Source organism: Dendropsophus ebraccatus, chromosome 7 (genome assembly GCF_027789765.1).
Source record: "Dendropsophus ebraccatus isolate aDenEbr1 chromosome 7, aDenEbr1.pat, whole genome shotgun sequence".
Taxonomy (NCBI): domain Eukaryota; kingdom Metazoa; phylum Chordata; class Amphibia; order Anura; family Hylidae; genus Dendropsophus; species Dendropsophus ebraccatus.
The window spans coordinates 70,447,689-70,470,812 of record NC_091460.1 but is presented as its reverse complement, the minus strand read 5'-3'; the positions used below and the strand labels follow the sequence as shown (position 1 = coordinate 70,470,812).

At 42.7% G+C, this 23,124-nt stretch overlaps 1 protein-coding gene across 7 annotated transcripts in view; it reads left to right on the top strand.

Moving 5' to 3' along the window:
* STOX2 (storkhead box 2) overlaps window positions 1-23,124 on the top strand; it is a 161,509-nt gene that overhangs the window by 84,392 nt on the left and 53,993 nt on the right. The window contains exon 1 of one of the 7 annotated variants that reach the window (XM_069977756.1): window positions 17,378-17,432. The exons of 3 other annotated variants lie outside the window; for them this stretch is intronic. In XM_069977756.1, the coding sequence (XP_069833857.1) occupies window positions 17,429-17,432 (4 nt within the window). In that variant the 5' untranslated portion in view covers window positions 17,378-17,428. Of the gene's footprint in view, window positions 1-17,377; window positions 17,433-17,744; window positions 17,817-18,565; window positions 18,607-23,124 lie in introns of those variants that run through there. 3 more of the 7 variants (XM_069977762.1, XM_069977761.1, XM_069977759.1) reach the window with 3 other exon arrangements.

Sequence of the window (23,124 nt, the reverse complement as noted above, 5' to 3'; positions counted from 1 at the left end):
AGGGTGGGGTGGTGTTCCGGGCAGGGGATTACACTGCTAACTGCACAGGAACAGCACTGAGGAGGAAGATAAGAGACATACCTCCCTCCTTGGTGCCCCGTGCGCAATAGGGGCTATTAGATTTATCTAACCTGCTGATAGTTCCCTTCAAATATCTAAGGCTGCATTCCCACGTTCCGTGATCCTGACGGATCACGGACATGGAATGCATGTACTGGAGTGATTTTTTTTTTTTTTTTTTTAAACTTTCTATTTTACTACCTTTTTATTGAGAGTCCAAGGAGTGTGCTCTCTCTCAAGCGCACTAAAAGGTGCAAGTGTTTGCTGATAAGCAAACAAACAAACAAACAGAGTGACTATCTCCCAAAGGGGACTCAGGGTTGCAGGGAGGCAAGGAACACAGATGGCCACACATGCCTCCCCTAGACATCCAGGGGGGACACCCAAAAGGGAGACTGCAACCTGAAAATCCTCGAGACAAACACACGTGAAAAGTGAACACACAGTGACAAAAATAAATCAATCAATAATTCAATGTGTGCCTATTCTAGTCATTGGGACAGCTCCTGTTCATTGTTGCCTAAATTAAAGGTGGTTGCTGTAAAGCATATGGCTGTTATCATGATAATGTAATAATAAAACTTCCCTTACTGTCTAGAGATTCCCTAAGGTGTCCTATCAGATGCAGTTTGACACAGCTCTCCTCAATTTCTGCCAGTAAGAGCTGACTGAGAAACACCTATTACAAAGCTATCGCTGAAGCTGCATCTCATAGGTTTACAATAAAACTCTTCGTATCTGAGCTAGACTGGGTTCACACTGCATTTTTGCAGTCCATTTTATGTGAAAACGGATGAAAATTGATGTATTTGTGTGTATCAGTTTTGATCTGTTCTTCCATTAACTTCCATTATTAAAAAAAAGGATCAAAAAACAGATTAAAATGGATCCTTTGTTTGATGTACACAAAAACGGGGTTAAAAAAAAAAAAGAATGCATTTTGATCCGTTTTCTTTAATGGAAGTCTATGGAAAAACTGATGCACACATGCATCAGTTTTTGCATAAAACGGATGAAAAAAAACAGCCTTTAAAAACACAGTGTCAACCCAGTGTGAATCATGCTTTGTAAAGGTACTGCAAGTGAGCGCTGATCTCGCTGATCCACATTCATTTGCATCCTTGCACAGCCCAATATCGGGACCATTAGGACCTTATGTCAGCTGCCACAGAAAGAAGGAGACTGATCATGTCAGGAACCTGCCTTAGCTCTGTGAATTAGCTGCAGCACCAAGGGATACATGGACGCAAAACACTATTAAAAAAATTACGTCAAAGCAGCTATACATAGCATTCAGGACTTGCCACTTGGAAATTCATAACTCCAACAGCAGCAACAAGTTATGGGTGGTCAGTAAATGTGTTGGAGTTACTCAGTCACTCACAGTCCACAGATATTAGAAAGGCATGTGTCTCAAGGGGGCTGCTGAGGGGGGCTTTGAGCTCCTAAGTAGAGATGAGTCAATATTGAGCATGCTCAAGTTCGTCCGAACCCGAACGTTCGGCATTTGATTAGTGGTGGCTTCTGAAGTTTGATAAAGCCCTAAGGTTGTCTGAAAAACATGGATATAGTCATAGGCTGTATCCATGTTTTCCATGGATAGCCTTGGGGCTTTATTTAAATTCAGGAGCCACCACTAATCAAATGCTGAATGCTCGGATTCGGACAAACTCGAACTCGATCAACTCTGCCAACAAGGACAAGAGAGCGCTCCTCAGAGTCGCCCCATGTAATAGGGGCTTTACTTTATTTATATATGTTATATTTACTTTATGCGCTGCTGCAGTGGGTGGGGGATCTATGACTTTCTATAGTCAATGACTTTCCTATAGTTATATCACTGCTGACTATTAGGGTCCTATTACACGGGACGATTATCATGTGAAAAATTGTTATATTGCTCGAATATAAATGATAAATGTTCTGTGTAATCGCAGGCAACAATCAAAAAATCGTTCGTGTGTTGTTGATCGTTGATTTAGATCTAAAACCTAAAATTATCATTAATCGTTCGCTAATTGTTCGCTGTAATTCCACATTTGTTAACTAAACATTCAGCGTATTTGCACATTGTTCATTGTTTTGCTGGGATCAGAAGGACTAAACGATCGTAGTAACGATCGCAATAACGATCGTAGTACCGATCGTAACTAACGACCATCGTTCTATGTAATATGGTGAACGATTTCAGGTTAACGATAAACAATCTTGTTTGTGATAGTTGTGATATCAATCATTGTTAATCATTAAAAATCGCTCTGTGTAATAGGACCCTAAGGATGGTATGCGGTGCATAATTAGAATAAAATGAATATAGTTTAGGTTCAGGGTCATTTGCAGTTAATACATGTTGTAGTTCATTTGATCTGGGTCTTGTTTTCACCACTCTTTAAGTCTGGAATGTGCCTTTTGGTCTCCTTTTATGTAAACCTTCACTAAAACTTTATATGCTCTATGGGCTGAATTTCACTGTAATAAGAATTTCCTCAGTTTAGTAATGTTTTTTTGAGGGTAAAGTCTCCTGTTGTCCTGCTTTGTGTTTAATGTTAAAATTGTCTTGTTGTCATTACCCGAATACTGACATCAAGTATAAGGGCCCTATTACACGGGATGATTATCGTGCAAAAAATCGTTAGATCATTCGAATTTAAACGATAATCGTTCTGTGTAATTGCAGGCAACAATAGAAAAATAGTTTGTATGTCGTTGATTTAGATCTGAACCTAAAATTATCGTTCGCTAATTGTTCGCTGTAATTCCATGTTCGTTCGCTCAAGTTCTGCAATTTTTCACTAATCGTTCAGTGTAATAGCACATTGCCTATTGTTTTTCTGGGATCAGAACAATAAACGATCATAGTAACAATCGCATTAACGATCATAGTAACGATTGTATTTTCTTTCTGTGTAATATGGTGAACGATTTTAGGTTAACGATAAACAATCTTGTTTGCGATTGTTAATTGTTAGTCGCTAATCGTTAAAAAAAATCGCTCTGTGTAATAGGACCCTAATGGTACTTTTACACGGAGCGATAATTCGCCCGATCGCACGATTAACGATTTAGAATGAACAATGTTTTTTTTCATAATGATCAGCGTTTACACGGAACGATACATCGTACGGAAAAATCGTTTTGCGATCATTTTGTGATCGCTTAAGCCTATCTCATACATAGGTGAAATCGTTGAAAGACTGTTTACATGGAACGATCTGCAAATTTTTTGGGAACGATCAACGCCGATTTGAGAAGTTGTTGAAAGATCAAAATGAATGATTTCTCGCTCGTCGCTTGATCGTTCGCTGCGTTTACACGTACGATTATCGTTCGAATTCGACCGTTATCGTGCAAATTTGACTGATAAATCGTTCCGTGTAAAACCACCATAAGTCCTGGTGGTTCAGATGTTTCCTATTCTGCTTACCTTTAGTAACCACTTTCCTAACACATTAGGAAACTGAATTTGTGACAATTCTGTAATCTAAACTTATTAGGAAAGTACACTCTCTCCAGGGAGGATGAAATGAGGGCCCTCTTACACGGAGTGATTCGGGCGATTTCCGTCCGTGTAACAGAGAGAACGATTAGATGATCATCGGCTCATTGTTCCTTTAGGTCTAGACCTAAAATCGTCAGGCGTCGGGCATGCATAATAGTAATAGTGACATGTGGCTGACGGCTGATGATTGTTGTATAAAATAAAATATTAACTCACCTTACCACGTTCTCTTGTGTCCTCGGAGGCCTTCCCCAGTGTCTGCAGCTCTGCCTTCTCTTCTGGGCCTTGCACTGACAGCAATAACTGGCTGCTGAGCATCCGTGGCCTGTCAGTGCAAAGACCAGAACAGAAGGCAGAGCTGCAGACACCAGGGAAGGCCTCCGAGGACACAAGGGAGTGTGGTAAGGTAAGTTATTACTTTATTATTTTACACTAAAGGCAAGGGCTGCAGGGACACCAGTAACTATGCCTGTGTAGCCCCTGATGCATGATAGTCGGCCTGTGTAATTGCTCAGTAAACAAACACCAATCTAACAGATTGGTGCTCGTTCACAGTTTTTGATTGGGCTGTGTAATAGGACCCTTAGACAAAGGGAAGAGCAGTCATGGAGAACTGAAATCCATGCGCACAACAAAATGTTGATTTCTCCAACTGGTCGGGGAAACTGAAAAAAATAGACTGCTACTTATCAGCCATTTGGAGCTTTGAAAAAGTCGTACATATGGCACATGCTTTCCACAGTTCAGTGTATAGAGACGCAGCTCACCCTGGGGGATCAGGTTGGTGAGGAAACAACCTATACCTGGCTAGTTGCATGCATTAATTTGAATCGAGCTTGTGCATGGAACTAGTAGGGCATAGTACATTTCCATGGCACCCCTATTCCCCAGGTGGATCTGTGTCTCTTTACATCAAACTATGGAGAGCATGTGACAGGTACCCTTTAAAAATAGACACACTTATGTTCAAATGAACCCATACTTTTTAAAACAGTATATAATTTAAAGCGACTCTGTACCCACAATCTGACCCCCCCAAACCACTTGTACCTTTGGATAGCCGCTTTTAATCCAAGATCTGTCCTGGGGTCCGTTCGGCAGGTGATGCAGTTATTGTCCTAAAAAAATACTTTTAAACTTGAAGCCCTGTGCGAAACAGGATTATCTGTGCCCTAACTTTGTACCACCCCCTCCGTCCCTCCTCCCCACCCTCTTCATCATTCGGAATGCTCCAGGCAGATTGCCTTCTATTCCCCACCTGTTTAGCCCGGAACATGGGCTGGATCGTTAAGGACATGTACAGTGTTCAGCATGTAGAAAATGTTCCAGTGGCATTCCTAATGATGAAGAGAGTGGGGAGGAGGGACAGAGGGGTGGTGCAAAGTTAGGGCACAGATACTCCAGTTTGGCACGGGCTTCAAATTTAAAAGTATTTTTTTTTAGGACAATAACTGCATCACCTGCCGAACGGACCACAGGACAGATCTTGGATTAAAAGCGGCTATCCGAAGGTACAAGTGGTTTGGGGGGGTTCATATTTGCTGAAAGATTAAAAAAATAAAATAAAACAAATATTAAACAGATATGATGGCAGAAAAAACTGCTGAAATTTTATCATGGAAATGGCCATGTTTTTGAGGCTGTGAAACAACGGCCATTCATTTCATAGAAAGTACAGTATGTGAACATGGCCTCTCGTTGCAACCTCCACTGAGTGGAGAAGATATGAGCACTGTGAAATATTGGTCTAGCATCTATTATCATAGCTTATTTTTTATGGCATTTTTTTTTTTTTACCTTATTGGGGCACAAATATAATAGTACAGAACAAGTATACCATCAACATTGTAGTGTGCTTTATAAAGCGACTGCACAACCACGATAATAAAAACCCACTGTCAAAAACTTGTGCTTTTGTTGGTATTTTTTGTTGGTATGTTTTTATAGTGTTGTGGTTCACAGCTGGGCCCTGTCCACTCCTGTGTGTTATACTAATAATGTTAGTTACATTTTGTGCACACTAATTTTGTTGTGACTTTACGTCTTGCAAGTACCACAACCCAGATAAAAAGCTCTTTGCTATAACCAATAATTTTGCTCAATGAGCAGCTTTTTAATGAATGAGATCCCTGTTCGCTGCCTGTCACAGTCGATCAGTTTCTGTAGCAGATTTTTTTGTTGTTTTTGGCTGATCCCCAGCAGCTCGGGGCTTTCCCTCCCCACACCATACTGTGTCTCTTCCTCAGCGCATTACAATAGCAGCGGAGCTCTCCCTTGTGTCATCATGCATAGCGCAACACTTTGTGCTCTGTCCTCTATCTCCTTGCTTGCAGAACACATTTCATGACAAGCAAGTTGAATAATGTATGACAATTTTTGCAAAGGTTATCATAAACCAGCACGTTACCTTACTGTAAGAACAATGGCATTTAGATGACTGAAAATGTGCGTGCTGCATTACTTGTGTATCTGTTTAAATTCTCATGGTGGTTATAAAATTGGACTAGAAAATGGCTACTCATGTTTTTGGAATGTTTCTACACTGTGTTTTCTTAATGCATGTCACAAATATGTTACCTTGTGTGTGGTTGTAGAGAAGAATATTGCATGTTTAGTAATATACCCATGTATACTCCATTTTTTACCTAGTTGTACTACACATTTGGCCTGTGGGGATAGGCAACTATGTGCAGTAAGCAGTGGCCTATAGTGCACTGGCTTGGCTGCATACTTAAGCTTTGCCTGGGGTCAGAATATTCTTTCTTAGGGTAGCTTCACACGTACACAGCATTAAATCTGCACTGTCAAATCTGCTGCGAATCTTCTGCAGATTCGAAGCAGATTTGATGCTGTGTTTATTCATTCAGTCAAATCTGCTGCGATACAGTACATGTGAAGCTATCCTAAGGATTGCTTGTGAACAATTTTGGTCCTAACATGAAAGGAAGACTGGAAAGTTCTTGGGTGAACTGTGCATTCACCAAAATCCAACCCTCCCTGGATTCTGGGGAGTTTGTTTTTGAGGTCACATTCTGAATGATGCCACCTTGCCTCTGCCATGATTTCCATCAGTTCCTGCTATAATATTGTGTGGAATCTCATGCTGCCAAACATTTTTATTTTTTTGCTGCATATTGCCATATTCTCTAGTGGCCAAAAATCCAATTTTCTTTTACCTATTAAGGCTATGTTCACACAACATTAAGTTCAGTAGTAATCATGGCCGTTGTTGCTGATTTTAAACAACGGCCATGATTACTACTAAATCTACATTGTGCTGCAGGCTAAGGGAATCCATGGTATACACTCTGTCCGGGATCGCTAGCTGCGCCGCATAAAAAACTGACGTGTCAGTTTTCTGCGCCCGCATCCCAATTCATCAGCAGTAAAGATCATCCGGCCGTTACTACTGTACCGCCTGGGATGATTTTCTCTAACACCAGCTGTTCTGTGACCTGGCCGGGTCACAGAACGGCCGGAGTGTTACACCATGTGAACATGGCCTAACAGTGCAAACATGCTGCTACACTTGGTATTATCCCGCTGTTACTGTCCCCAATCCTGTGGCTACCTCATGTGCCTGTAACACTATGGGGGAGATTTATCAAACATGGTGTAAAGTGAAACTGGCTCAGTTGCCCCTAGCAACCAATCAGATTCCACCTTTCATTTTCCAAAGAGTCTGTAAGGATTGTAAAGTGGAATCTGATTGGTTGCTAGGGGCAACTGAGCCAGTTTCACTTTACACATTGTTTGATAAATCTCCCCCTATATTTGCTGCCAATGCTGTACAGAACTCATCACTATGCCTGCTGTGCTGCACCCAATACCTTGTCTGATGTGCTGCCTCTAGTACTGTGCCTTCTACCACACAATATTGTGCAAGGTGCTGCCCCACTTCACACTCAGTTGTGCACTTGAATACTGCCTCTGTAGCATGACTTCTATGCTGTTTGCCAATATTCCACCTACTTTGTTGCTTCCCAGTGTTCTGTCTACCATCCATTATCCATTAGGCCACATTCACACTTCGGAATCGACATTGACATGTAAATTCTTTAAGGGGAGAGGCGTGGAGAACAGAGGTGCGCAAACCCTCCCATTCAAACACAATAAAGGCAGGATTCAGCGTAGTGTGAACGGAGCCTTACTGTGTCTGCTCCGCCGCCTCCAGTACTTTGATGCCCTAGTACCCTGGCTTATACTTGGTCAAATTATTTGCAGTTTAGCCATCCAAAAAGAACTTAAAATAAACGCCTTGATTGCGGAACTTTTCTTCTTGAGGTCTTGCTACATGCTATGTATAGTATTTACTTGTATCTGTCCCCAGCAAGTAGCTATTACATGTATTGACCAGTGGTTTCCACAAGACATTGGTCTATAGGGCTTGGAGCATAAAGGTAAAACAGTACAAAACACTGGGTGATTGGGTGATTGTACCCTAATATTGTGGTGTGCCCCCGAGGTGTTAAGCCGGAGGTGTTGCCCGTCACTGGCTAGATAGTGAAGTGTGACTTCAGCTCTATGGTGATTGGCCGAGATGTAACCGGGCCCTATGGTGTTGTGTTGTGATGCCAGTACCAGTATGGTGGCACACCTGCTTTTAGTTTAAAGGGCCAGTTACACCTTTTCCCCCTGTGGTCAGTGACCTGCCGGGCTGCTATGGGATTCCTTGGGCTGTTATCACTGTGGTCTGGAGTGGAGTAGTGACCCACCCAGGCTATTGACACTGCCAGATAGAGTTCCTAGGCTCCTAGCAACTTTGCTCTATCCAGATCAGTTCCTAGCTTTCTTTGCCTTTAGTGGATACTGTCCTGCACTGTGACTCTCCTAGTCCAAGGCGTGGGTTGAGATGATCTCTGACTTGTCCTCTCCTGTGATAGGTTTAACAGTGCATAACGTTGTGTAAAATTAGTTAAAGAGAAACTGTTGGCTGCGTCTTGTCTTGCTTCCTTACTGTACAGGAACCTTACTAAGACTGTGACTGGGGACCTGGCAGAGGGCCAGGGCCCAAAGGAACCACTGTAGAGAGTGTTCTAGTTTGCGTCCTTCCCCTACAAAGTCCAATACAAAAGAACCACTACACCTCCTCTACCCACGTAATTTCCTAACTACAGCTACTGTAAGGTGCGCTGTGAATAGGTAAAGAGTGCATACAGAAGAAGTAAAGAAGATGATGATAGGATAGAAGAAGGAGACACTCTCATAGGTTCACAGATCCATGTGACCGATAAACAAACAATAACCCTTTCCATACTTCAGCTGTGCGGCAACTAAGTGCATATACTTACAATAGTGACATCTAGTGGCGAAAATTTATCACTACATCACACACACAATGGGGGAGATTTATCAAAGGGTGTAAAATTTAGACTGGTGCAAACTACCCACAGCAACCAATCACAGCTCAGCTTTAGGCAGTGCTGAAAGGAAAGCTGAGCTGTGATTGGTTGCTGTGGGCAGTTTGCACCAGTCTAAATTTTACACCCTTTGATAAATCTCCCCCAATAAGTACAAGCTTTTGCGAAGGGTGTAACCAATAGCAACACCTGGGGTGGGACACCACAATATTCCTTTTATTTACCTCCTCTCATAGGTGTCGTTATTTACATTAGTGTAATAGCGCACCAACACTATTTTGAGCCTTCTTTGTGAGCCTCTATTTTGTAAGTTTTTTTTTAACCCAAACAAGTAGTGGGTCCAGAAAAAGGTGCACTCAGGTGTGCATATAAAACATAGTTTAAGGCTGCATTCACACATTCCGTGTTCATGGATTTTTGCCAACTCTATTCAAGAATATGGAATAGTCACTAAAATTATTAAGTAATCTGTCATACCCCTATGGGTATGAGCATTTAATATATTAGATCAGACAGGTCAAAACTCTGGCCCATTGGCCAAATCTGGCCTGCAGTTCCAATATTTTTCGCCCGCCAAGGAAAACCATTGATTTCCTTGAGCTGGCCCATAAAAATTGCAGCTGATAATAATATGTGCAGTACAGACTGGCGCTTGGACTACTTGGGTCCCCCAGTAGGGGCACTAATGGGACAGTAATTTACAAGTATATGGGGGGCTTTTGTGGGGGCTAGCTACTATATGGGCAACTATTGAGGGGGCTTATTACTATGTGGAAGACTATCAGGGGGGCTGCCTACTATAGGAAGCACTATTGGCAGTGCTGGCTACTATATGGGACACTATTGGGCGGCTGACTACTATATTGGGCACTAATGGGAGGACTGGCTACTATATGGGACACTATTGGGCGGTTGGCTACTATGTGGGAGACTATTGGGGCGCTGGCTAATATATGTGGCACCATTGGGAGAGCTGGCTACTACAGAAATGCTGCACAACACTTTGACAGTGACCTAGTTGGCCCGTGACCTTGTCCAATTTTTCAATTTTTGCCCACTGTCTTTTTAAGTTTGGCACCCCTGTATTAGATCAACTAATACAGTACCTTGGCAAGAATCATAGAACCCATTTTTTACTTCTATGTCCCTGGTGAGAGGTATTTAGTGTTGGGCATACACAATTTTTCATTACTTCAGGTTTTTGAGGCTTCTTTGACTTTCGAGTCAACCACTGCATAACCAAAAAGCCACAACAACACAAAACAATGCTAAAACTAAACCAAATACAAGTTTTGGAGACTGTCAAAAGGGATGTTTGGTGTTCATGGGTTGTCCATATTAATAATCAATATAAATGAGCAGAGTACGACATGGAGCTGCTGCACATCACACCTATGGCTGACACTAATGCCACTCTGCTACATTTAAAAACCAACACCAGGATGTTGGTATATAATTTGATCAAACCATATTGCCCCATGTACCACGTGCTGGTCTCCTGGTTCACATGGGTCCCTACACTAACTCCACACTGTGTCGGTCAGCGACCGCTAACCTCGCAAAGCGTGCACAAACAGGGAAGGAAGGCCATGGAATGGCCCTCCAGCCCCAATGTCACAGGACCAAACCCAAAGTGCCCCCCCATGATGTGATGTGCAGCAGCTCCTTTCTCTCCATGTCATGTTTTATTTTTCTCCCTTTTCTGAGCAGCTGGCACTCCCCTTCGTAAGACCCACATGACCCAAGTTAGCAGGAAACACCTGTGCTCACATGTCAGTACCTCCTATCTTTCCCATTCTATCTGCAGCAGTAATGGTGAGTACAAGAGCATGTACACACTTGTGGTGTTTGGCGGCAGCTTACTCCGCCGGTGGTGAGAACTGGGTTTTAGGGGGGCACTTTGGATTTGGTCCTGTGACATTGGGGTTACAGGGCCATTCCATGGCCTCCCTTCCCTGTTTGTGCATGTTTTGCGGGGTTGGCCATCGCTGACCGACAGAGTGTGGAGTTAGTGTAGGGACCCATGTGAACCGGGAGACCGGCAAGTGGTACACGGGGCAATATGGTTTGATCAAATTATATACCAACATCCCGGTGTTGGTTTTTAAATGTAGCTGAGTGGCATTAGTGTCAGTCATAGGTGTGATGTGCAGCAGCTCCTTTCTCTCCATGTCGTGATAAAGGAGCAGAGTCCCTACACTGTTAATGCCAACCAGTAGTGACACACATGGCAATGCATGATGATGCGCCTGTTACAGCAGATCTGCTTTGTTTTGTATGTTTGTATAGGCTGAGCTTCAGTACCAAGCATTTATTCTCACTCCTTGCCCATATTCACTGCTTTGTACTGTAGTGAAGGGGCACAGCATCTGCAAATTGGTGGGTTTTCCATTATTGGACCCTACTACAATCATACACTGATGGCCTTTTCTAACAGACCATGAATGTAAAATCCTAGAAATTTATTTTATTGTAGTAATTGGTTTTCCTGCTTTCCTTTTGTTTTTTTCCCCAGTTCTCTCAAGAAATATACAGACTTAATGGGGTATTAAAGTTAAAGTGACTTTACCACCAGGCCCAGGCTAAAGCACTGGAGGTGGGCCGACCCACCCTTAGTGGGAGGAAACCCTAGCCCCTCTATGATAGGGTTCCATTGATTCTAATGGAGTCACGTCATGGAGGAGCCGGGGTTTCTTTCCACTAAGGGTGGGTCGGCCGCCTCCAGTGCTTCAGCCTGGGCCTGGTGGTACAGTCACTTTAACAAAACCTGCCTGCTATTGAAAGTATATGGTACAAATTAATAATCCTCAACTAGTTTGCCACATAATCTTTCACTACTCACTGGCCCCAAATGTGATGTTTATAGCTGGTTACTGATAGAGCGTTACTCGAGCATGCTTGTGTTCGATTGTTCGGCATTTGAATACTGGTGGCTGAAGAAGTTGCATGCAGCCCTATGGAGTCCTGGAAAACATGGATAACAGCCTATGGCTCCTCACTGGTCACCTAGGATTATGACCTCTAATTCAGCTCAGCTTGCAGGTCACACATGCTCAGTTATAGTTATAAGAGGGTGACCTGATTATCATGAAATAGGAGAGGATAAGAACTAGGACCTAATGTGAGAGGCTCAACAGCGAGGGAGCATAACATGAAGTGCACAAGGGGATTGAGACTTGCTCTTCAACAATCAGGAATACAGGTGGAGGAGGACAGCCTGGAATAGGTGTAATTATAGCATCTTATGCTGCGTTTACACAGAATGATTATCGTTTGAATTTTCGCTATAACGACCGCATTTGAGCGATAATCGTACCGTGTAAACACAGCAAACGATCAAGCGACGAGTGAAAAATTGTTCATTTTGATCTTTCAACATGTTCTCAAATCGTCGTTCATCGTTCGCTAAAAATTCGCAGATTGCTTCGTGTAAACAGTCTTTCAAAGATTCACCCTATGTAAAAAGATGGGCTAAAGCGATCTTAATAACAATCGCAATAACGATTTTTCTTACGAATTTTCTTACGATTTTTCTAACGATTTATTTGTCTAAACGCTGATTGTTATAAAAACCAAATTGTTGCTTCAAAAGCGTTAAACGATCGATTGGGCGAATTATCGCTCCGTGTAAACGCAGCATTAGGGTCCATTTACACAGAAAGATTATCTGACAGATCATCTGCCAAAGATTTGAAGCCAAACCCAGGAGTAGATTTGAAAAGAGGAGAAAGCCAGTCTTTCCTTTATGACCTGATCTCTGTTTATAGTCTGTTCCTGGTTTTGGCTTCAAATCTTTCTGTGTAAATGGACCCTTAAATGACTAATGGTGCGTTTACACAAAGAGACAGATCTTTGAAGCCAAAGCCAGGAACAGACTGGAATATCCTCTTTTTAAAGGGGTAGTGCGGCGGTAAAGAATTATTCACAGACTAACACACATTACAAAGTTATACAACTTTGTAATGTATGTTATGTCTGTGAATGGCCCCCTTCCCCGTGTCCCACCACCCCCGCCCGTGTACCCGGAAGTGTGGTGCGCTATACTCACCTGTCACGTGTCGACACCCGTCTCCGATCTTCAGTGAGTGACTTCTTCTTCGGGCGGCTGGCGAACAGCTCCGACTGTCCCGAATGCCGGCCGCCCTCTGCAGCGTCATCCGATGCTCAGCCGCGATTGGATGAGCATAACTGTGCTCAGCCAATCGCGGCTGAGCATAGTTGTGACTCGGCGGAGGGGGGACGGGCGGCAGCGACTCGGTCGTCTGTCCAAAGATGACGTTTGGCACAAGATGGCGGACGGCCCTCGACACGGATCAGGTAATGTATAACGCACCAACAATTCCGGGTACACGGGTGGGGGTGGTGGGACACGGGGAACGGGGCGATTCACAGACATAACATACATTACAAAGTTGTATAACTTTGTAATCTGTGTTGTTCTGTGAATAATTTCTGAGCGCCGCACTACCCCTTTAACTCCATTCCTGACTTTGGCTTAAAAATCTGTCAGATAAATCTGTGTAAACGCACCATTAGGCAGGGTTCACACTAAATTTTTTCCAAAAAGCTGATGCATTTGTTTGCATCTGTTTTTCCATTGACTTCCACTGTAAAAAAATTATCAAAACGTATCCCTTTTTTTAATGTACACAAAAATGTACATGATCCTATTTTTGTGTACGTTAAAAAAAGATGCGTTTGGATCTCTTTTTTTTTATAATGGAAGTCAATGAAAAAAATTGATAAAACAGAGACACACAATTGCATCTGTTGCAAAAAAAAAAAAAAAAAAAGATTATAAAACTGATTGCAAAAACGTATTGTGAACCCTAACCGCAGGCTCTTCCAAAAGCTGAATGTTGTTGGCCTGACCTAAGGAAAACACTGCAATCTTTAGAGACTAAATAAAACCTCCAGACTGTGTTCATACTGTGCATTTTTGTTTTCTGTTGATTGGTGAACTCACTTGGAGACATAAAATAGAAAACATATTCAAAACAAAAATGTAAACACAACCTAAATGTTCTAGTAAAAACTGCATTGCACAAATGTCTGCTTTGCTGCTTTCTCTGAAAGGGAGAAGGGATGGTCCGAACCCGGACTCTCGGCATTGATTCCTGCTATCTTAAACCTCCGTGGAGAGGGTAGATAAAGCGGGAAGACCGCCTGGAAAACTGTGTTACAGCCTATGGCTGTGGCTGTATCCTGGTTTTCCAGGCGGTCCTCCGGTTGTATCCACCCTCTGCACGGAGGTTTAAGACAGCGGGAATTATTGCCGAGAGTCCGGGTTCGTAAGAACCCGAACCTCGGCAGGTTCGGACCCTCCCTAAAAGGGAGTCATAGGACAGTGGCAGATTTGCTACATATCATACATTATGGCAGAAGCTGCCATGTTGTTAAGATACGCTATATGTTATATGTTATGAATATGTTATGAATGGTTTGTCATTGATATTTGTAACTGTAATGTAAATCCTATACGCAAAGGCAGATTATTTGGTGCTAAGAGAGAAAAAGTACCAATGGAATGTCTAATTTTGATGTAAATGTAGCACTGAAAAAAACCTTTCAACATCTGTGAATAAGCAGTAAGCATGGATAAACCCTCAAAATGAGAGCATAGTCATTACCATTTTAAAGGACCTCATGCATATAAAAATAAAAAAAAAGTTGGGCAAACCCAATGATTTTAGTGGAACCACTCAACAGACTAAAGTGTAAGGGAGCCTTTCCAACTCGCCCATGACAGATGATGTCAAGTGAGAGAAGGATTTGGCATGTTAGATTTCAACTGTCCTATCCTTTTGTTCTTAGGGTAGGTTCAGACTACAGAATCAATGCAGAGACGTTATGGCAAATGCCGTGGCTCATACCAGTTTACGGCGCCGCCAGCTCCATAAACACCATTCTATAGGTGGGCTGATACCTCGTTCCACCGAAAGAATAGATATGTCAGTTCTTTCGTCGTAAAGTGGAATAGGCCCGGCCATAGAATGGTGTCTATGGCACGGGCAGATATGCTCGCCGCCGTCTACGGGTACGAGCCACGAAATCCGACAGGACTTGTCTGCACGGATTCCGTAGTCCGAACCTACCCTCAGAGAGAAAATATGGTGCCACAGGAATCTGGCAGCGGCTTATACCTCCCATCTCCATTCAGAACACATGAATGTTCACCTGAGCTGAAGGTTCATATGTATAGACAGATTGGGAGAGATCAATGCTTGACCAAGAACTATGCCATGTGTATGAGTAAGGGGTTGTTCAGACAGCAGAACTGTTATGTACATGCCCGGGTTGGAGATAATAAAAAAAAAACTTAATTAACACACACTCTGTCGTCTGTGCCACCGTCGGTATCCTGACATTCCATGGCCTTATCAGCCATATTCGGCCGTTACGGCCAGTAATGTGTAATAGAAGACAACAATCAGCCGAAATGCACGGCTGATCGTTGTCTTTCAACATGTTGAAAGAGTAACAATGCAGAATAGCAACAATCGATCAGTGTAATAGGAGCAGCGGCAGCAGACCACTGCTATCTCCTATAGGCTTCCCGGAGGAATAAGGAGAAAGCTAGCGCTGTTTTAACAGTCGCCACTTGCTTGCTCCATCTCATCGCCCCATGTAATAGGGGCTTTAGTTTTTTTAATCGCCCCCTCCCCAGGCATGTGTATGAAAGATGTCCTTCCCAGACAACGCCTTTAAAGCGACTCTGTACCCACAATCTGACCCCCCCAAACCACTTGTACCTTCAGATAGCTGCTTTTAATCCAAGATCTGTCCTGGGGTCCGTTCGGCAGGGGATGCAGTTATAGTGATAAAAACAACTTTTAATCCGGCAGCGCTGTGTCTAACGGCCGGAGCTTATATTTGTATATGCATTAGGCTGGCACCACCTCTCTGTCCTTCCTCCCCACCCTCCTCATCATTAGGAATACTCCAAGCAGATTGCTTCCTATTCGTCACCTGTGGCAGCCCGGAACATGGGCTGGAACGTTAATACACCTGTGCAAAGCTCAAACAGCAGTAAATGTTCCTGGATCATTCCTAATAATGAGGAGGGTGGGGAGGAAAGACATAGAGGTGGTGCCAGCCTAATGGATATACAAATGTAAGCCCCGGCCGTTAGACACAGCGCTGCCGGGTTAAAAGTTTTTTTATGACAATCACTGCATCCCCTGCCTAACGGACCCCAGGACAGATCTTGGATTAAAAGCAGCTATCTGAAGGTACAAGTGGTTTGGGGAGGGGCAGATTGTGGGTACGGAGTCGCTTTAAGTCTAAAGCTGGCCATGGACCTTCAATAACTGACAGCCCTCCCCATGCACAGGAATATTCTGCAGAGTGGAATGTTGCTGTGTTCTCTATGGGAAGGGGAGGGGTAATCTGCAGTGATAGAGTCTCGGTTCAGTTTATCTCTCCCTAAACAAAGGGGTTGGCTGTAATGGAAAAATCACCACCAACTTCATCTGTTGGTAGTCACACAGCTTAGATTGACAGCTGAACTAGTGTATGGCTGACAATAGTGTAAGGGTACATTTACACAAGAAAAATTATCTGACAGATTATGTGCCAAAGATTTGAAGCCAAAGCCAGAAACAGACTATAAACAGAGATCAGGTCGTAAAGGAAAGCCTGAGGTTTTTCCTCTTTTCAAAACCATTCCTGGCTTTGGCTTCAAAACGGCAGAAAACCTGTCAGATAATCTTTCTGTGTAAATGCACCCTAAGGTGTATGGGGTCCTTTAGGGCCCAGTCGTAGTTCTGTAGGAAAATATCACAATTTAGATTTTTTTTCCAGTTTGTTCCAGTTTTGGTTCCGTATATTCACTTTTATTTTTTATATCGTTTAATTATCCCTTTTTATCGCCCATATTTCTTTCATGTTTTGTAAAGGGTATTTTTTTTTTAGCTGTTGTGAAATTGTAGCTGAAATATGGATGTAAAAACATGTGAGCACATGTGAGCTATACAAAACCAGAAATATGTGTCTATATGGAACTATTGGAGCATGCTTTATATTGTGAATAAAACTATTTAAGGGTGCGTTCACACCTACAGGATCTGCAGCAGATTTAATGCTGTGTTCAGTTATTTAAATGAAATCTGCTGCAGAAAATCAGCTGCAGATCCTGTAGGTGTGAACGCATCATTAATGTATTTACATATCTACAAGTATATAACGGGGGGAAAAACTGTGTATCCAGTAGTGTAAATAATTTCCTAATATTTATTTCTATGGCCCCTGCCAGTTTTAGTTATTGTTACTATTGATTTTGTCAGTCATCGGAGAAGACAAGGTGTCTCCTTCCCCCATAGGTGTCACTTGACCATGTGTTTTTAACATTTAGGAAAGGCTTTTTGTGTAATGAAGTAACCAATGACACCGGCAGGCAGACAATTGTCACCAGCGTTCCCATCCCGCCCCCACCCACCCCCAGCTGCTGCAGGAGTCATCAGTATGAGCCTCTCACACACTCTGCCTGCTCTGTTTATATTCCCTGATCATGGGTAAGACTCCAGAAAATACAGTCTTTCTAGTATTATGATGGTACAGGAGGCTTGTTGGTGGAAAGATTATTAATCCGGCATGTGAGCACATTTAGGGAGGGAGGAAGGGAGGGGGGAGCACTGCTGCTTTTGTTGTTTTGTAGGGGAGGGTCTGGAGCTTTAGCAACAGATTCCATGTGACCAGAGCTATCTAGTTGTCTGTCTCTCCCCTGATTGGTGGTAACAGAATATCCGTCTTCCTGTTACTCTGTGTTTATGATAGAGACATCATTTTTCCTTTGTGTTAGCTGCAGTTAATCATCTGAGCCCATGTCTCAACCTTCTCAATTGGATACATGTGGTTAAGAAGTTAACCATTTGCTAGGAAGAGCTTCTCGCATGTATGTATGTCAGCTTTTGCTATTTACTGCACATTCCAGGGCAGAGCATGCGGTAATGGAGTCAGCACACAGCCTGACATCATTTCCCAGAACTGCTTTTTATTTACTTAAAATCCAAATATTTTGAATTGTAACAACAGCTGTTAGTTATTTTGTATAATTCATTATCAAACATGAAAAAGGTTGAATTCAACCAGCAACACACTGGCCACTTGCTATTCAAGTGTGAACCGTAAAGATGTTATACAGAGTACACAGATCTGCATGTAAACTTTATTCTTTGCAAGAGAGTTTAAATTTATAGTTAATTTCCTATGTAACTGTAATTTGCAGTTCATATCAAAAAGATTCTGAGAACATACTTACGTCTGCCTGAAAGCAGTATCTCTAAAAGCAGACAGAGGCAATAAAGGGTTAAGAGAGTTGTGTGACATGAGGAGGCATGAGAAGTGCACATTGCTATATACAGCCTACATAAGCAAATCGCAAGGCTGGCTTTGTTATTACAAGAGTGGAGGTTAAAAGAGAAATAATAATAAAAAAAAAGCCAAACAAAAAAAAAAATCCTATAGTACTGTGAGAGCCCTATAGGAAGCCACTGGGACATGTTGCCATGCCAACAGGTTCAGGAGCCTGCCAGCCAGCTTGTCAATGGGCAATACTAAGAGGGAGCGTCCAAATGCAGCCCGCTAGCTGCAACCCGATTGGTCACACCTCTGTTGTCTTTGTGTAGAGCAGAGGATGCTGGGTAAGACCCAGAGTGAATGCTCAGTTTGTCTCAAGGCTGCAGTGAGGTAATGCTTTTGAATCTTTTGGGATTACGAGCTTGAACCTCTTAAAAAAAAAAAAAAAAAAACACACACACGAAAGACTGCAGCGTGTAGCATATTTTTCCCCATTTGCCGAGTTTCCTAGTCTGCACATTTTAACAAGTTGTAAAAGCCAGACAGGCATGTAGATGGTAAAATGCAGCAGATCACGAGGTGAGGACATTTTTATTTACCTTGTGCGTGTACAGTCACTTCCCCAATATGTGATCTTTTTAGGTCAATCTCCTCTCCTCTTGCCCCCGTAATTCACATTAAGCAAAAGACCGCCCGACCGCCGGTTTTGTTTCAAACTGTTTTGACTGTAAAGGTATGAATGGGCTTATTTGCGTTTTATTGTGCCGTAGTGTACTGAACAAAAATAGCTTTATTGTGAATAATACGATGTGGTGTTAGCCACGTCATCATAAAACGTATGCCTGTGTATGCCGTTCCGTGCTTGGTAGCAACCCGAATACTAGTTAAACACCATTCAGCAGCGTGTCCGGTATGACCATGGTCATTGTATGCCAAATACATAACTCTTAGGGACTCCAAGCCTGGTGGCGTATTTATTGCTAGACACTTCCATGGGGCTTATGTGCAGACAATTTGTGCCTATGCTTTTGATGTATGCTTGCTTTATATTTCTCGGTAGGATTACATCACCTGATATATTTTCCGGGCAGCGTTGAGTTAAAAATGAATCGGTAATTGTTCTAGACACAGCAAGTTCTGATCTTGTGATCCGGCGCTTCTCCTCGCCCTATAGTCTAAAAATGGCGGCAGCCTGTATTGTGGTGTTTAGTGAATAGTCATCGGTTCTGAACATTGTTGATTTAGTTAAATTGCGTGCAACATTCAGCGTCAGGCGAACATCTTCTCCTTGAATAGACTCATAGCTGAATCACTTCTTTTCTTTTTAGTGATTTGTAGACCTGTTTTGCTTTAGAGAAAGGAATCCATAAAAGCCAGTCTGGATTAACTCCCTCCCGGACATGGGCTATCTTAACAAATGGTTTGCTGTGGTATACATGGCTGATATATAGCCTAGTAACATATGTCTTCATCCACAAGCAGGCAGCCGTTGTAGTACAGGTTGCCGTAACTGCATATTAGTTATAAATGGAAGAAACTTATAAACGTGAATAGGTTTATATTCTCATCGTGGGACATTCATTTGTCTGTAAGGTTATGATCACACTAGAGATTTTTGTCCTTCTTTAGATCCAAGCGGGCAAACAAAAAAACATTCTATAATGCATTAGTTGTTTTGATCCACTGCAGAAAATATGTTGCATCCAGTTTTACTTCTGTTTTTTAGCAGATCCATTTTGCATTACATATGTCAACTGGGATGTGTACTCTCCCGCCATTATGAAATGTCAGATATGGCAAAAGTACAAAATTATTAAAGTTAGTGGGATCTATTGTAATGTACGTTTCCATTTTTAATTTAGCTAATTTTACGTCTAATGCTACTAATGATGCAGGCCTATTTGGCTTTCTCCAGTTTATATGTGATAACTGCAAAACTGTTGTCACAGCTGGTGGTACCAATAGTTACACAAATGTATGACATTGGAAACCTATCCTGGTACGTTCCTGGGTGCAATTGAATCTGCCACCATTAGAGCTAAACTTCTGGCTGGTCATAGAATGACAGCAACATTAGAGGTACTCTTTAAGGCTGTGTTCACATGTTGCATTTTCACTGAAACTATGTTGTACTGCAATGAAACTACAATAGTTGTTAACACACCCTTGAAGAGTAACATCAGGTAACCCTCTTTAAAATTACACACGAATCGAACAGCGCTGGCATGGGGAAGCCGGTGCCACAGTCCTTTTTTTGAACCGCGGCCCGGTTCCCACATACAGCGCCGTTCTATTTATGGTTACAGGGCTGGGTTGAAGCACTGGAGGTGGGCCGGTTTAAAAGAAAAAATTGTTTGTCATTTGCCAGACGAGCGCTTAGCCAAATTATCTGGACCCTTATCTGTAAAAGGACCCTTAGGCCTCATTTACACATTCAGTAATTTTCAAAGTCCATGGATGAAGTCTGCTATCTACCTCCGTGTTCCGTGAAAAATGGCCGTGATTGCATCTGTGTCCATTTTTATAATAAAATTAACATCACATTGCTGACGTGACATCCGTGTTTTTTACGGATGCTACATCCATGAAAAATACAGATTCCATCGATTTCTATGGCAGATCCGTACCATGATCACGCTTCAAATTATGACATGTCCTGTTTTTTCACAAAATGGATTGCGGATGCGTGAAAAATGGAACATCTGACTAGCCCACAAGAAAGCAATGGGTTAAAAAATTGTCTGTGATCACGGAACCAAGTCGTGTAAATAGGGCCTTAAAGCGACTCTTTGTGCAAAATCTGCCCTCACCCCCCCCCCCCCCCCAAACAGCTTGTACCTTTGGATAGCTGGTTTTAATCCAAGATCTGTCCCGGGGGTTCGTTTGGCAGGTCATGCCGTTATTGCCCTAAAAAACAACTTGCAGCCCTGTGTCAAATTGGCGTGGCCTAGAGTACCCATGCCCAGAGTTGCACTGCCTCTTTATTCCTTCTCCCCGCCCTCTTCATCATTAGCAATACCCCTAGAACAATGCCTTGGGCATGGGTACTCTAGGCCACGCCAATTTGACATAGGACTGCAAGTTTAAAAGTAGTTTTTTAGGACAGTTGCTGCATCACCTGCAAACGGACCCCAGGACAGATCTTGGATTAAAAGCAGCAATCTGAAGGTACAAGCGGTTTGGTACAGAATTGCTTTAAAAAATATGGCCACTTTCTTCCAGTGACAGCACCACTCTAGTCTGCAGTTTGGGTGGGGGGTTTACAATTTAGTTCTATTGAAGTGAATGTTTTTTCTTGCACTGGATAACTTTAAGGGTAGCTTCACACATACCGTATCGCTGCGTATTTATTGCTGCGTGTTTGGTGCGATTTTTACATGTGAGTTTTGATTTTCACATGAGAATCATGTGAAAATCAAAACTCGCATGTAAAAATCGCACCAAAAACGCAGCGATACGGTACGTGTGAAGCTACCCTAAAGAGGATGTACCACCAGGTACATCCTCTTTAACCTGAACCGATGGATCGAACGGCGCAGTCACGGGGAAGTCGGTGCCGCCGTTCTATGCACCGGAACCGGACGGTGCTCAAGCACTGGAGGTAGGCCGACCCGCCCCCAGTGGGAGGGAATTCCCTCCCCTGTATGACGCGGCTTTATTTATTCTATTTATTCGATCCGTGGGTTCAGGTTATAGAGGTCTTTAAGTTCAGGTCATGCAGTCCATATTGTATCAGCCTGACTGCCTTTGAACAACTATGGTTGGGAGTAGAGATGAGTGAATTTACAGTGATAATGAAGTGAAGCGTTTCGTTATCTCTGCAATCTGCTTATCAGCCTTCTGCCTTTTAACTGACTGCCGCCCTGTGGAAGTTTCCCAAGATTGGATCCAGCTTTTCCCAACACCCGGGAGGTAGTGGCTTAGAGTGTCAGTCATTTAAATAGAAGAAGGCTGATGAGTGGATTGCAGAGATAATGAAACGCTTCACCTTATTATTACTGTAAATTCTCTCATTATATAGGTTAGATTTGAACTTGGCTAAAATACTTGTTTTTCCCAACATTAGCAAGAACAATAAGGGCCTATTTACATGCACAGCTGCAGTCCATCTTGTGGTGCTCCACGATGTTGCATTGTAGCCCTGGCCTAAGGCTGGCTTTACATGAATGTATTTACTATGTGTATTAAGTATGTAATACAGAGCTAATGTTAATCTATAGGGCTGTTCACATGGCCGTATAAGATGTGTGCACATTTTAAAAAGCTTCGTGTGCTGCTGTGATCTGTTTTGTGGTTGATCTGTTGTGGGGTATCCTCGTATTTTATCCCTATTTTCATTCATTTTGCATTGCATGTTTCAAAGTGTGCCGTAAGTGTATTGTATTTACTGGACAGAAATACAGATAGAACACTGATGGTATTATGTCTGAAATACATCTGTAGGCTATGTTCACACTGTCCATGTTCAATGGCCGTGATTACTATGGTACTTACTTAGTGCTGCCTTCTAAGGAATCCCAGCTGGAGTGTATACACATGGTATACACTCCGGCCAGGATCCCTAGCGGTGCCGCAAGAAACTGACACGTCAGTTTTCTGCAGCCAATATTCACTGAATAGCGGCCGCAGAAAACCTGTCAGTGCACACAATGGAACGTGCAGCTCGCCCGGATGCATGTGCATCAGAATTCAGCGGCAGTAAAGATCATCAGGTCTTACAGAGTGGGAACACGGCCTTATTACGTATCTGCAGACATATTTACACACCTATGTGAAGCTGGCAATATAATGATCTTTACAGACAGAGAGAGAAAGGAGCGCTGCACCTCACACCTATAGCTGACACTAATGCTTCTCTGCTACATTTGAAAACCAACGCCAGGATGTTGGTATGTAATTTGATCAAAC